Here is a 12,856-nt window from a genome sequence, read left to right as displayed (position 1 = left end):
AGTAGTATTATGTTGCCTGTTGTGTGTGTGTAGCTTGTTAGTAGTATTATGCTGCCTGTTGTGTGTGTGTGTGTGTGTGTAGCTTGTTAGTAGTGTTATGTTGCCTGTTGCTAACACTACTAACACACTACACACTAACAACAGGAAACATAACACTACTAACACCCTTTGCACAAACTAACAGGAGACAACACTACTAACACGCTACACACACTAACAGGAAACATAACACTACTAGCACGCTACACATTAACTGGAAACATAACACTACTGACACACTAAATACACTAACAGGAAACCTAACACTATTAACACGCTACACAAACTAACTGGAAACATAACGCTACTAACATGCTACACACTAACAACTGGAAACAACACTACTAACACCCTATACACTAACAACAGGAAACATAACACTACTGACACACTAAATACACTAACATGAAACCTAACACTACTAACACGCTACACACTAACAACAGGAAACAACACTACTAACACACTACCTACTACACACTAACAACAGGAAACATAACACTACTAACACACTACACACACTAACAGGAAACATAACACTACTAACACACTACACACACTAACAACAGGAAACATAACACTACTGACACACTACACACACTAACAACAGGAAACATAACACTACTGACACACTACACACACTAACAACAGGAAACATAACACTACTAACAGGCTACATACACTAACAGGAAACATAACACTACTAACACACTAGACACACTAACAGGAAACATAACACTACTAACACGCTACACACTAACAACAGGAAACAACACTACTAACACACTACCTACTACACACTAACAACAGGAAACATAACACTACTAACACACTACACACACTAACAGGAAACATAACACTACTAACACACTACACACACTAACAACAGGAAACATAACACTACTGACACACTACACACACTAACAACAGGAAACATAACACTACTGACACACTACACACACTAACAACAGGAAACATAACACTACTGACACACTACACACACTAACAACAGGAAACATAACACTACTAACAGGCTACATACACTAACAGGAAACATAACACTACTAACACACTAGACACACTAACAGGAAACATAACACTACTAACACACTACACACACTAACAACAGGAAACATAACTACTGACACACTACACACACTAACAACAGGAAACATAACCTGTATTATGTTGCCTGTTTGTGTGTAGCTTGTTAGTAGTATTATATTGCCTGTTTGTGTGTGTGTAGCTTGTTAGTAGTATTATGTTGTCTGTTTGTGTGTAGCTTGTTAGTAGTATTATGTTGCCTGTTGTGTGTGTGTGTAGCTTGTTAGTAGTATTATGCTGCCTGTTGTGTGTGTGTGTGTGTAGCTTGTTAGTAGTGTTATGTTGCCTGTTGCTAACACTACTAACACACTACACACTAACAACAGGAAACATAACACTACTAACACGCCACACACACTAACAGGAAACATAACACTACTAACACGCTACACAAACTAACAACAGGAAACATAACACTACTAACACACTACACACTAACAACAGGAAACATAACACTACTAACACGCTACACACACTAACAGGAAACATAACACAACTAACACCCTTTACACAAACTAACAGGAAACAACACTACTAACACGCCACACACACTAACAGGAAACATAACACTACTAACACGCTACACAAACTAACTGGAAACATAACACTACTAACATGCTACACACTAACAACTGGAAACAACACTACTAACACCCTATACACTAACAACAGGAAACATAACACTACTAACACGCTACACACACTAACAGGAAACATAACACTACTAACACCCTATACACTAACAACAGGAAACATAACACTACTAACACGCTACACACACTAACAGGAAACATAACACTACTAACACCCTATACACTAACAACAGGAAACATAACACTACTAACACCCTATACACTAACAGGAAACATAACACTACTAACACGCTACACAAACTAACTGGAAACATAACACTACTGACACACTACACAAACTAACTGGAAACCTAACACTACTAACATGCTACACACTAACAACTGGAAACAACACTACTAACCCTGGGAGTACTTACCTCTACTTGATATAGAGCATAGTATGATACAATATTACTTCAATTGTATGTTAGAGCAATAATTGGTTGCTTTGTTTGTTTTAATGATTTGTTATATTTATTTATATAATTTTATATAAGTCTACTGACTTGTCATAGTTTATCTATTATATGATTGTTCTTATCACTTTGTATTTATGTATAACTTCAATAAAATATTGTAAATACAAAAAAACAAAAAACACTACTAACACACTACACACACTAACAACAGGAAACATAACACTACTAACACGCTACACACACAGGAAACATAACACTACTAACACGCTACACACACTAACAGGAAACATAACACTACTAACACGCTACACACACTAACAGGAAACATAACACTACTAACACACTAGACACACTAACAACTGGAAACATAACACTACTAACACACTACACACACTAACAACAGGAAACATAACACTACGGACACACTACACACACTAACAACAGGAAACATAACTACTGACACACTACACACACTAACAACCGGAAACAACACTACTAACACACTACATACACTAACAGGAAACATAACACTACTAACACGCTACACACTAACAACAGGAAACATAACACTACTGACACACTACACACACTAACAACAGGAAACATAACACTACTAACACGCTACACACACAGGAAACATAACACTACTAACACGCTACACACTAACAACAGGAAACATAACACTACTAACACGCTACACACTAACAACAGGAAACATAACACTACTGACACACTACACACACTAACAACAGGAAACATAACACTACTAACACGCTACACACACTAACAGGAAACATAACACTACTAACACGCTACACAAACTAACTGGAAACATAACACTACTAACACGCTACACACACTAACAGGAAACATAACACTACTAACACGCTACACACACTAACAGGAAACATAACACTACTAACACGCTACACACACTAACAGGAAACATAACACTACTAACACGCTACACAAACTAACAGGAAACATAATACTACTAACACCCTATACACACTAACAGCAGCAAACATAATACTACTAACACCCTATACACACTAACAGGAAACTTAACACTACTAACATGCTACACACACTAACAGGAAACATAACACTACTAACACGCTACACACTAACAACAGGAAACAACACTACTAACACGCTACACACACTAACAGGAAACATAACACTACTAACACGCTACACACACCATGTTTCCTCCTGTTAGTGTGTGTAGTGTTATGTTTCCTGTTGTTAGTGTGTGTAGCGTGTTAATAGTGTTATGTTTCCTGTTGTTAAGTGTGTGTATCATGTTAGTAGTGTGATATTCTCTGTTGTTGGTGTGTAGCGTTATGTTTCCTGTTAGTAGTGTTATGTTGCCTGTTGTTAATGTGTGTAGCGAGTTAGTATTGTTATGTTGCCTGTTGTTAGTGTGTTAGTAGTGTTATGCTGCCTATCGTTAGTGTGTTAGTAGTGTTGTTTCCTGTTGTTAATGTGTTAGTAGTGCTATGTTTCCTGTTGTTAGTGTATTACTAGTGTTTTTTTCCTGTTATTAGTGTGTTAGTAGTGTGATGTTTCCTGTTATTAGCGTGTAGCATTATGTTACCTGTTGTTAGTGTTATTTTGCCTGTTAATGTGTGTAGCAAGTTAGTAGTATTGTTTCCTGTTGTTAGTGTTATGTTGCAATGTTAGTGTGTAGTGTTATGTTTCATGTTGTTAGTAGTATTGTTTCCTGTTGTTAGTAGTGATATGTTGCCTGTTGTTAGTGTGTAGTGTTATTTTCTGTTGGTAGCATTATTTTGCCTGTTGTTAGTGTGTAGTGTGTTATTTCCTGTTGTTAGTGTGTTATGTTGCCTGTTGTTAGTGTGTAGTGTTATTTCCTGTTGGTAGTGTGTTATTTTCTGTTGGTAACATTATGTTGCCTGTTGTTAGGGTGTAGTGTTATTTTCTGTTGCTAGCATTATATTGCCTGTTGTTAGTGTGTTATTTCCTGTTGTTAGTGTTATGTTGCCTGTTGTTAGTGTGTAGTGTTACTTCCTGTTGTTAGTGTATAGCGTTATGTTGCCTGTTGTTAGTGTGTAGTGTTATTTCCTGTTGGTAGTGTGTTATTTTCTGTTGGTAGCATTATGTTGCCTGTTGGTAGTGTGTTATTTCCTGTTGTTAGTGTGTTATGTTGCCTGTTGTTAGTGTGTTATGTTGCCTGTTGTTAGTGTGTAGTGTTATTTCCTGTTGGTAGTGTGTTATTTTCTGTTGGTAGCATTATTTTGCCTGTTGTGTGTAGTGTGTTATTTCCTGTTGTTAGTGTGTTATGTTGCCTGTTGTTAGTGTGTAGTGTTATTTTCTGTTGCTAGCATTATATTGCCTGTTGTTAGTGTGTAATGTTGTTTCCTGTTGTTAGTAGTGTTATGTTGCCTGTTGTTTATTGTGTAGCGTTTTGTTTCCTGTTGTTAGTGTGTAGTGTGTTATTTCCTGTTGTTAGTGTGTTATGTTGCCTGTTGTTTGTGTGTAGTGTTACTTCCTGTTGTTAGTGTATAGCGTTATGTTGCCTGTTGTTAGTGTGTAATTTCCTGTTGTTAGTGTGTTATGTTGCCTGTTAGTGTGTAGTGTAATTTCCTGTTGGTAGTGTGTTATTTCCTGTTGTTAGCATTATGTTGCCTGTTGTTAGTATGTAGTGTGTTATTTCCTGTTGGTAGCGTGTTATGTTGCCTGTTGTTAGTGTGTAATTTCCTGTTGTTAGTGTGTTATGTTGCCTGTTAGTGTGTAGTGTGTTATGTTGCCTGTTGTTAGTGTTTAGTGTTATTTTCTGTTGGTAGCATTATATTGCCTGTTGTTAGTGTGTTATTTCCTGTTGTTAGCATTATGTTGCCTGTTGTTAGTATGTAGTGTGTTATGTTGCCTGTTGTTAGTATGTAGTGTGTTATGTTGCCTGTTGTTAGTGTGTAGTGCTATTTCCTGTTGGTAGTGTTATTTTCTGTTGGTAGCATTATATTGCCTGTTGTTAGTGTGTAGTGTGTTATTTCCTGTTGTTAGTGTATAGCATTATGTTGCCTGTTGTAAGTGTGTAGTGGGTTATGTTGCCTGTTGTTAGTGTGTAGTGTTATTTTCTGTTGGTAGCATTATTTTGCCTGTTGTTAATGTGTAGTGTGTTATTTCCTGTTGTTAGTGTGTTATGTTGCCTGTTGTAGGGTGTAGTGTTATTTCCTGTTGGTAGTGTGTTATTTTCTGTTGGTAACATTATGTTACCTGTTGTTAGTGTGTAGTGTTATTTTCTGTTGCTAGTGTTATATTGCCTGTTGTTAGTGTGTAGTGTGTTATTTCCTGTTGTTAGTGTTATGTTGCCTGTTGTTAGTGTGTAGTGTTCCTGTTGTTTGTGTATAGCGTTATGTTGCCTGTTGTTAGTGTGTAGTGTTATTTCCTGTTGGTAGTGTGTTATTTTCTGTTGGTAGCATTATGTTGCCTGTTCTAAGTGTGTAGTGTTATTTTCTGTTGCTAGCATTATATTACCTGTTGTTAGTGTGTTATGTTGCCTGTTGTTAGTGTGTAGTGTTATTTCCTGTTGGTAGTGTGTTATTTTCTGTTGGTAGCATTATTTTGCCTGTTGTGTGTAGTGTGTTATTTCCTGTTGTTAGTGTGTTATGTTGCCTGTTGTTAGTGTGTAGTGTTATTTTCTGTTGCTAGCATTATATTGCCTGTTGTTAGTGTGTAGTGTTATTTCCTGTTGTTAGTGTGTTATGTTGCCTGTTGTTAGTGTGTAGTGTTATTTCCTGTTGTTAGCATTATGTTGCCTGTTGTTAGTGTGTAGTGTTATTTCCTGCTGGTAGCATTATATTGCCTGTTGTTAGTGTGTAGTGTTATTTCCTGTTAGTGTATAGCATTATGTTGCCTGTTGTTAGTGTGTAGTGTTATTTCCTGTTGTTAGTGTGTTATGTTGCCTGTTGTTAGTGTGTAGTGTTATTTCCTGTTAGTGTATAGCGTTATGTTGCCTGTTAGTGTGTAGTGTTATTTCCTGTTGTTAGCATTATGTTGCCTGTTGTTAGTGTGTTATGTTGCCTGTTGTTAGTGTGTAGTGTAATTTCCTGTTGGTAGTGTTATTTCCTGTTAGCATTATGTTGCCTGTTGTTAGTGTGTTATTTCCTGTTGTTAGTGTTATGTTGCCTGTTGTTAGTGTGTAGTGTTACTTCCTGTTGTTAGTGTATAGCGTTATGTTGCCTGTTGTTAGTGTGTAGTGTTATTTCCTGTTGGTAGTGTGTTATTTTCTGTTGGTAGCATTATGTTGCCTGTTGTTAGTGTGTTTTTTTCTTGTTGTTAGTGTGTTATGTTGCCTGTTGTTAGTGTGTAGTGTTATTTTCTGTTGGTAGCATTATTTTGCCTGTTGTGTGTAGTGTGTTATTTCCTGTTGTTAGTGTGTTATGTTGCCTGTTATTGTGTAGTGTTATTTCCTGTTGGTAGCATTATATTGCCTTTTGTTAGTGTGTAATGTTATTTCCTGTTAGTGTATAGCGTTATGTTGCCTGTTGTTAGTGTGTAGTGTTATTTCCTGTTGTTAGCATTATGTTGCCTGTTGTTAGTGTGTTATTTCCTGTTGTTAGTGTTATGTTGCCTGTTGTTAGTGTGTAGTGTTACTTCCTGTTGTTAGTGTATAGCGTTATGTTGCCTGTTGTTAGTGTGTAGTGTTATTTCCTGTTGGTAGTGTGTTATTTTCTGTTGGTAGCATTATGTTGCCTGTTGTTAGTGTGTTATTTCCTGTTGTTAGTGTGTTATGTTGCCTGTTGTTAGTGTGTAGTGTTATTTCCTGTTGGTAGTGTTATTTTCTGTTGGTAGCATTATTTTGCCTGTTGTGTGTAGTGTGTTATTTCCTGTTGTTAGTGTGTTATGTTGCCTGTTATTGTGTAGTGTTATTTCCTGTTGGTAGCATTATATTGCCTTTTGTTAGTGTGTAATGTTATTTCCTGTTAGTGTATAGCGTTATGTTGCCTGTTGTTAGTGTGTAGTGTTATTTCCTGTTGTTAGCATTATGTTGCCTGTTGTTAGTGTGTTATGTTGCCTGTTGTTAGTGTGTTATGTTGCCTGTTGTTAGTGTGTAGTGTAATTTCCTGTTGGTAGTGTTATTTCCTGTTAGCATTATGTTGCCTGTTGTTAGTATGTAGTGTATTTCCTGTTGTTAGCGTGTTATGTTGCCTGTTGTTAGTGTTATGTTGCCTGTTGTTAGTGTGTAATTTCCTGTTGTTAGTGTATAGCGTTGTTGCCTGTTGTTAGTGTGTAATTTCCTGTTAGTGTATAGCGTTATGTTGCCTGTTGTTAGTGTGTAATTTCCTGTTGTTAGTGTGTTATGTTGCCTGTTGTTAGTGTGTAGTTATTTAGTTGTTAGTGTATAGCGTTGTTTCCTGTTGTTAGTGTGTAGTGTGTTATTTCCTGTTGTTAGTGTGTTATGTTGCCTGTTGTTAGTGTGTAGTTATTTCCTGTTGTTAGTGTATAGCATTATGTTGCCTGTTGTTAGTGTGTAATTTCCTGTTGTTAGTGTGTTATGTTGTCTGTTGTATAGTGTTGTTTCCTGTTGTTAGTGTGTTATTTCCTGTTGTTAGTGTGTAGTGTAATTTCCTGTTGGTAGTGTTATTTCCTGTTGTTAGTGTGTAGTGTAATTTCCTGTTGGTAGTGTTATTTCCTGTTAGCATTATGTTGCCTGTTGTTAGTATGTAGTGTATTTCCTGTTGTTAGCGTGTTATGTTGCCTGTTGTTAGTGTGTAATTTCCTGTTGTTAGTGTATAGCGTTGTTGCCTGTTGTTAGTGTGTAATTTCCTGTTAGTGTATAGCGTTATGTTGCCTGTTGTTAGTGTGTAATTTCCTGTTGTTAGTGTGTTATGTTGTCTGTTGTATAGTGTTGTTTCCTGTTGTTAGTGTGTTATTTCCTGTTGTTAGTGTGTTATGTTGTCTGTTGTATAGTGGTTTCCTGTTGTTAGTGTGTTATTTCCTGTTGTTAGTGTGTTATGTTGTCTGTTGTATAGTGGTTTCCTGTTGTTAGTGTGTTATTTCCTGTTGTTAGTGTGTTATGTTGTCTGTTGTATAGTGGTTTCCTGTTGTTAGTGTGTTATTTCCTGTTGTTAGTGTGTTATGTTGTCTGTTGTATAGTGTTGTTTCCTGTTGTTAGTGTGTTATTTCCTGTTGTTAGTGTGTTATGTTGTCTGTTGTATAGTGGTTTCCTGTTGTTAGTGTGTTATTTCCTGTTGTTAGTGTGTTATGTTGTCTGTTGTATAGTGGTTTCCTGTTGTTAGTGTGTTATTTCCTGTTGTTAGTGTGTTATGTTGTCTGTTGTATAGTGTTGTTTCCTGTTGTTAGTGTGTTATTTCCTGTTGTTAGTGTGTTATGTTGTCTGTTGTATAGTGGTTTCCTGTTGTTAGTGTGTTATTTCCTGTTGTTAGTGTGTTATGTTGTCTGTTGTATAGTGTTGTTTCCTGTTGTTAGTGTGTAGTTATTTCGTTGTTAGTGTATAGCGTTGTTTCCTGTTGTTAGTGTGTAGTTATTTCCTGTTGTTAGTGTATAGCATTATGTTTCCTGTTGTTAGTGTGTAATTTCCTGTTGTTAGTGTGTTATGTTGTCTGTTGTATAGTGTTGTTTCCTGTTGGTAGCATTATATTGCCTGTGTGTTAGCATGTGTTGTCCCGTTAGACATCTCTAGTTTCTTCCCGTCAGAGCTGTGCGGGACACCGGGATATTTGGCCCCAGAAATCCTGAAGTGCTCGATGGATGAGACGCACCCCGGATACGGGAAGGAGGTGGACCTGTGAGTATGGATGCCATGGGGAAGATACTCCTGTATGTTGGGCTGGCTTGGTCACCGCTTGGCCTGTTTTGTAGGTGGGCGTGTGGGGTGATCATGTTCACCCTCCTGGCCGGCTCGCCCCCGTTCTGGCATCGGAGACAGATGTTAATGCTGCGGATGATTATGGATGGTCGCTATCAGTTCAGTTCTCCAGAGTGGGATGACCGCTCTGCCACAGCCAAAGACCTGGTAAGGCCTCCGGAGATGGGATCGGTGATACACAGACACTCGGCGTATCTCGGTACCTCAGCTCTTCTTACATCTTCTTAGATCTCACGGCTCCTGGAGGGGTCTCCAGAGAAGCGTCTGACCGCAGACCAGGCTCTCCAGCATCCATTTTTCCAAAGTCATCAGCGGGAGCGTGGCTCTGCCGTCACTCCGTATCACCGCTTCCGGGTCAGTCTGCCCTCCGTCTTGCTTTGTGTCTGGGGATTAGGGGGCTTACTTCATCAGGGGAAGTCATGAGAAGTGGTAGTATGGTGACAGGTAGCGGCGGCTGCAGGGGATCCAGGACGGTGAGCGGCGGTGCTCTATGCACCTCGTCTCTTGTAGATGGGACGTGTCCTAACAGAAGGGGTAGTATGGTGACAGGTAGCGGCAGCGGCAGGGGATCCAGGACGGTGAGCGGCGGTGCTCTATGCCCCTCGTCTCTTGTAGATGGGACGTGTCCTGACAGAAGCGGTAGTATGGTGACAGGTAGCGGCGGCTGCAGGGGATCCAGGACGGTGAGCGGCGGTGCTCTATGCACCTCGTCTCTTGTAGATGGGACGTGTCCTAACAGAAGGGGTAGTATGGTGACAGGTAGCGGCAGCGGCAGGGGATCCAGGACGGTGAGCGGCGGTGCTCTATGCCCCTCGTCTCTTGTAGATGGGACGTGTCCTGACAGAAGCGGTAGTATGGTGACAGGTAGCGGCAGCTGCAGGGGATCCAGGACGGTGAGCGGCGGTGCTCTATGCCCCTCGTCTCTTGTAGATGGGACGTGTCCTGACAGAAGCGGTAGTATGGTGACAGGTAGCTGCAGGGGATCCAGGACGGTGAGCGGCGGTGCTCTATGCCCCTCGTCTCTTGTAGATGGGACGTGTCCTGACAGAAGCGGTAGTATGGTGACAGGTAGCTGCAGGGGATCCAGGACGGTGAGCGGCGGTGCTCTATGCCCCTCGTCTCTTGTAGATGGAACGTGTCCTGACAGAAGCGGTAGTATGGTGACGGGTAGCTGCAGGGGATCCAGGACGGTGAGCGGCGGTGCTCTATGCCCCTCGTCTCTTGTAGATGGGACGTGTCCTGACAGAAGCGGTAGTATGGTGACAGGTAGCGGCGGCTGCAGGGGATCCAGGACGGTGAGCGGCGGTGCTCTATGCACCTCGTCTCTTGTAGATGGGACGTGTCCTAACAGAAGCGGTAGTATGGTGACAGGTAGCAGCGGCTGCAAGGGATCCAGGACGGTGAGCGGCGGTGCTCTATGCCCCTCGTCTCTTGTAGATGGGACGTGTCCTAACAGAAGTGGTAGTATGGTGACAGGTAGCAGCGGCTGCAGGGGATCCAGGACGGTGAGCGGCGGTGCTCTATGCACCTCGTCTCTTGTAGATGGGACGTGTCCTGACAGAAGCGGTAGTATGGTGACAGGTAGCAGCGGCTGCAGGGGATCCAGGACGGTGAGCGGCGGTGCTCTATGCCCCTCGTCTCTTGTAGATGGGACGTGTCCTAACAGAAGCGGTAGTATGGTGACAGGTAGCTGCAGGGGATCCAGGACGGTGAGCGGCGGTGCTCTATGCCCCTCGTCTCTTGTAGATGGGACGTGTCCTGACAGAAGTGGTAGTATGGTGACGGGTAGCTGCAGGGGATCCAGGACGGTGAGCGGCGGTGCTCTATGCCCCTCGTCTCTTGTAGATGGGACGTGTCCTGACAGAAGCGGTAGTATGGTGACAGGTAGCGGCGGCTGCAGGGGATCCAGGACGGTGAGCGGCGGTGCTCTATGCACCTCGTCTCTTGTAGATGGGACGTGTCCTGACAGAAGCGGTAGTATGGTGACAGGTAGCTGCAGGGGATCCAGGACGGTGAGCGGCGGTGCTCTATGCCCCTCGTCTCTTGTAGATGGGACGTGTCCTAACAGAAGCGGTAGTATGGTGACAGGTAGCGGCAGCTGCAGGGGATCAAGGACGGTGAGCGGCGGTGCTCTATGCCCCTCGTCTCTTGTAGATGGGACGTGTCCTAACAGAAGCGGTAGTATGGTGACAAGTAGCGGCAGCTGCAGGGGATCCAGGACGGTGAGCGGCGGTGCTCTATGCACCTCGTCTCTTGTAGATGGGACGTGTCCTAACAGAAGGGGTAGTATGGTGACAGGTAGCCGCAGCTGCAGGGGATCCAGGACGGTGAGCGGCGGTGCTCTATGCACCTCGTCTCTTGTAGATGGGACGTGTCCTAACAGAAGCGGTAGTATGGTGACAGGTAGCAGCGGCTGCAGGGGATCCAGGACGGTGAGCGGCGGTGCTCTATGCCCCTCGTCTCTTGTAGATGGGACGTGTCCTAACAGAAGTGGTAGTATGGTGACAGGTAGCTGCAGGGGATCCAGGACGGTGAGCGGCGGTGCTCTATGCCCCTCGTCTCTTGTAGATGGGACGTGTCCTAACAGAAGGGGTAGTATGGTGACAGGTAGCGGCAGCTGCAGGGGATCCAGGACGGTGAGCGGCGGTGCTCTACACACCTCGTCTCTTGTAGATGGGACGTGTCCTGACAGAAGCGGTAGTATGGTGACAGGTAGCGGCGGCTGCAGGGGATCCAGGACGGTGAGCGGCGGTGCTCTATGCACCTCGCCTCTTGTAGATGGGACGTGTCCTAACAGAAGCGGTAGTATGGTGACAGGTAGCGGCGGCTGCAGGGGATCCAGGACGGTGAGCGGCGGTGCTCTATGCCCCTCGTCTCTTGTAGATGGGACGTGTCCTAACAGAAGCGGTAGTATGGTGACAGGTAGCGGCAGCTGCAGGGGATCCAGGACGGTGAGCGGCGGTGCTCTATGCCCCTCGTCTCTTGTAGATGGGACGTGTCCTAACAGAAGCGGTAGTATGGTGACAGGTAGCGGCAGCTGCAGGGGATCAAGGACGGTGAGCGGCGGTGCTCTATGCCCCTCGTCTCTTGTAGATGGGACGTGTCCTGACAGAAGTGGTAGTATGGTGACAGGTAGCGGCGGCTGCAGGGGATCCAGGACGGTGAGCGGCGGTGCTCTAGGCACCTCGTCTCTTGTAGATGGGACGTGTCCTGACAGAACTTCTCTCTTCTCCCACAGATTGCAGCCTGGACAGCTTTGGCGTGTGTCCGTATATTGGTGAGGTGGCGACGGGCTCGCCCCGTCACCCGAGAACTTCTCATAAGAGACCCTTACGGGGTAAAGGGCATCCGCAGACTTATTGATGCTTGTGCTTTCCGGATCTATGGCCACTGGGTGAAGAAGGGAGAAAGACAGAATCGGGCAGCGTTATTTCAGAACCAGCCCAAAGCCCTTCTATTGACTATGGGGGATGATGAGGACCATGATGGAGACTTATAGCCTGCTGCCTGGACGTGCTGTCAGAGTGGATTCCAGAGGGGAGATGGTTAGTACGAGCGCGGCAGCGGGGCACATGCTGGAGGACACCAGCGCTATACACACATGTATCCACCCCTCATGGTGCAATAAGGCATGCAGCAGCCCGGAGCAGATACATCCGCTGCCACCCACGACCCGGCCCCTCTGAGGGGTGAGCACATGGATGAGCCAGTCCCAGGAAGGGGCAGATCGATTCCAGAACTATCTCCTGTATACGTCTTATGTATTGGTCACACGGCTGAGGATGTAATAAAGGATTCCAACATCCAGA

General features: G+C 43.4%; 1 protein-coding gene across 3 annotated transcripts in view; it reads left to right on the top strand.

Moving 5' to 3' along the window:
* The window catches only part of PHKG2 (phosphorylase kinase catalytic subunit gamma 2), a 42,932-nt gene extending 30,076 nt beyond the window's left edge, over positions 1–12,856 (top strand). For all 3 annotated transcript variants that reach the window (XM_069984763.1, XM_069984762.1, XM_069984764.1), the window contains exons 6-9: positions 8,876–8,966; positions 9,041–9,194; positions 9,276–9,401; positions 12,286–12,856. In XM_069984763.1, the coding sequence (XP_069840864.1) occupies positions 8,876–8,966; positions 9,041–9,194; positions 9,276–9,401; positions 12,286–12,546 (632 nt within the window). In that variant the 3' untranslated portion in view covers positions 12,547–12,856. The remainder of the gene's footprint in view (positions 1–8,875; positions 8,967–9,040; positions 9,195–9,275; positions 9,402–12,285) is intronic.

Source organism: Dendropsophus ebraccatus, chromosome 9 (assembly GCF_027789765.1).
Source record: "Dendropsophus ebraccatus isolate aDenEbr1 chromosome 9, aDenEbr1.pat, whole genome shotgun sequence".
Lineage (NCBI taxonomy): Eukaryota > Metazoa > Chordata > Amphibia > Anura > Hylidae > Dendropsophus > Dendropsophus ebraccatus.
Note: the sequence above shows the minus strand (reverse complement) of the source record. Positions and strands in the feature narration are given on the sequence as shown.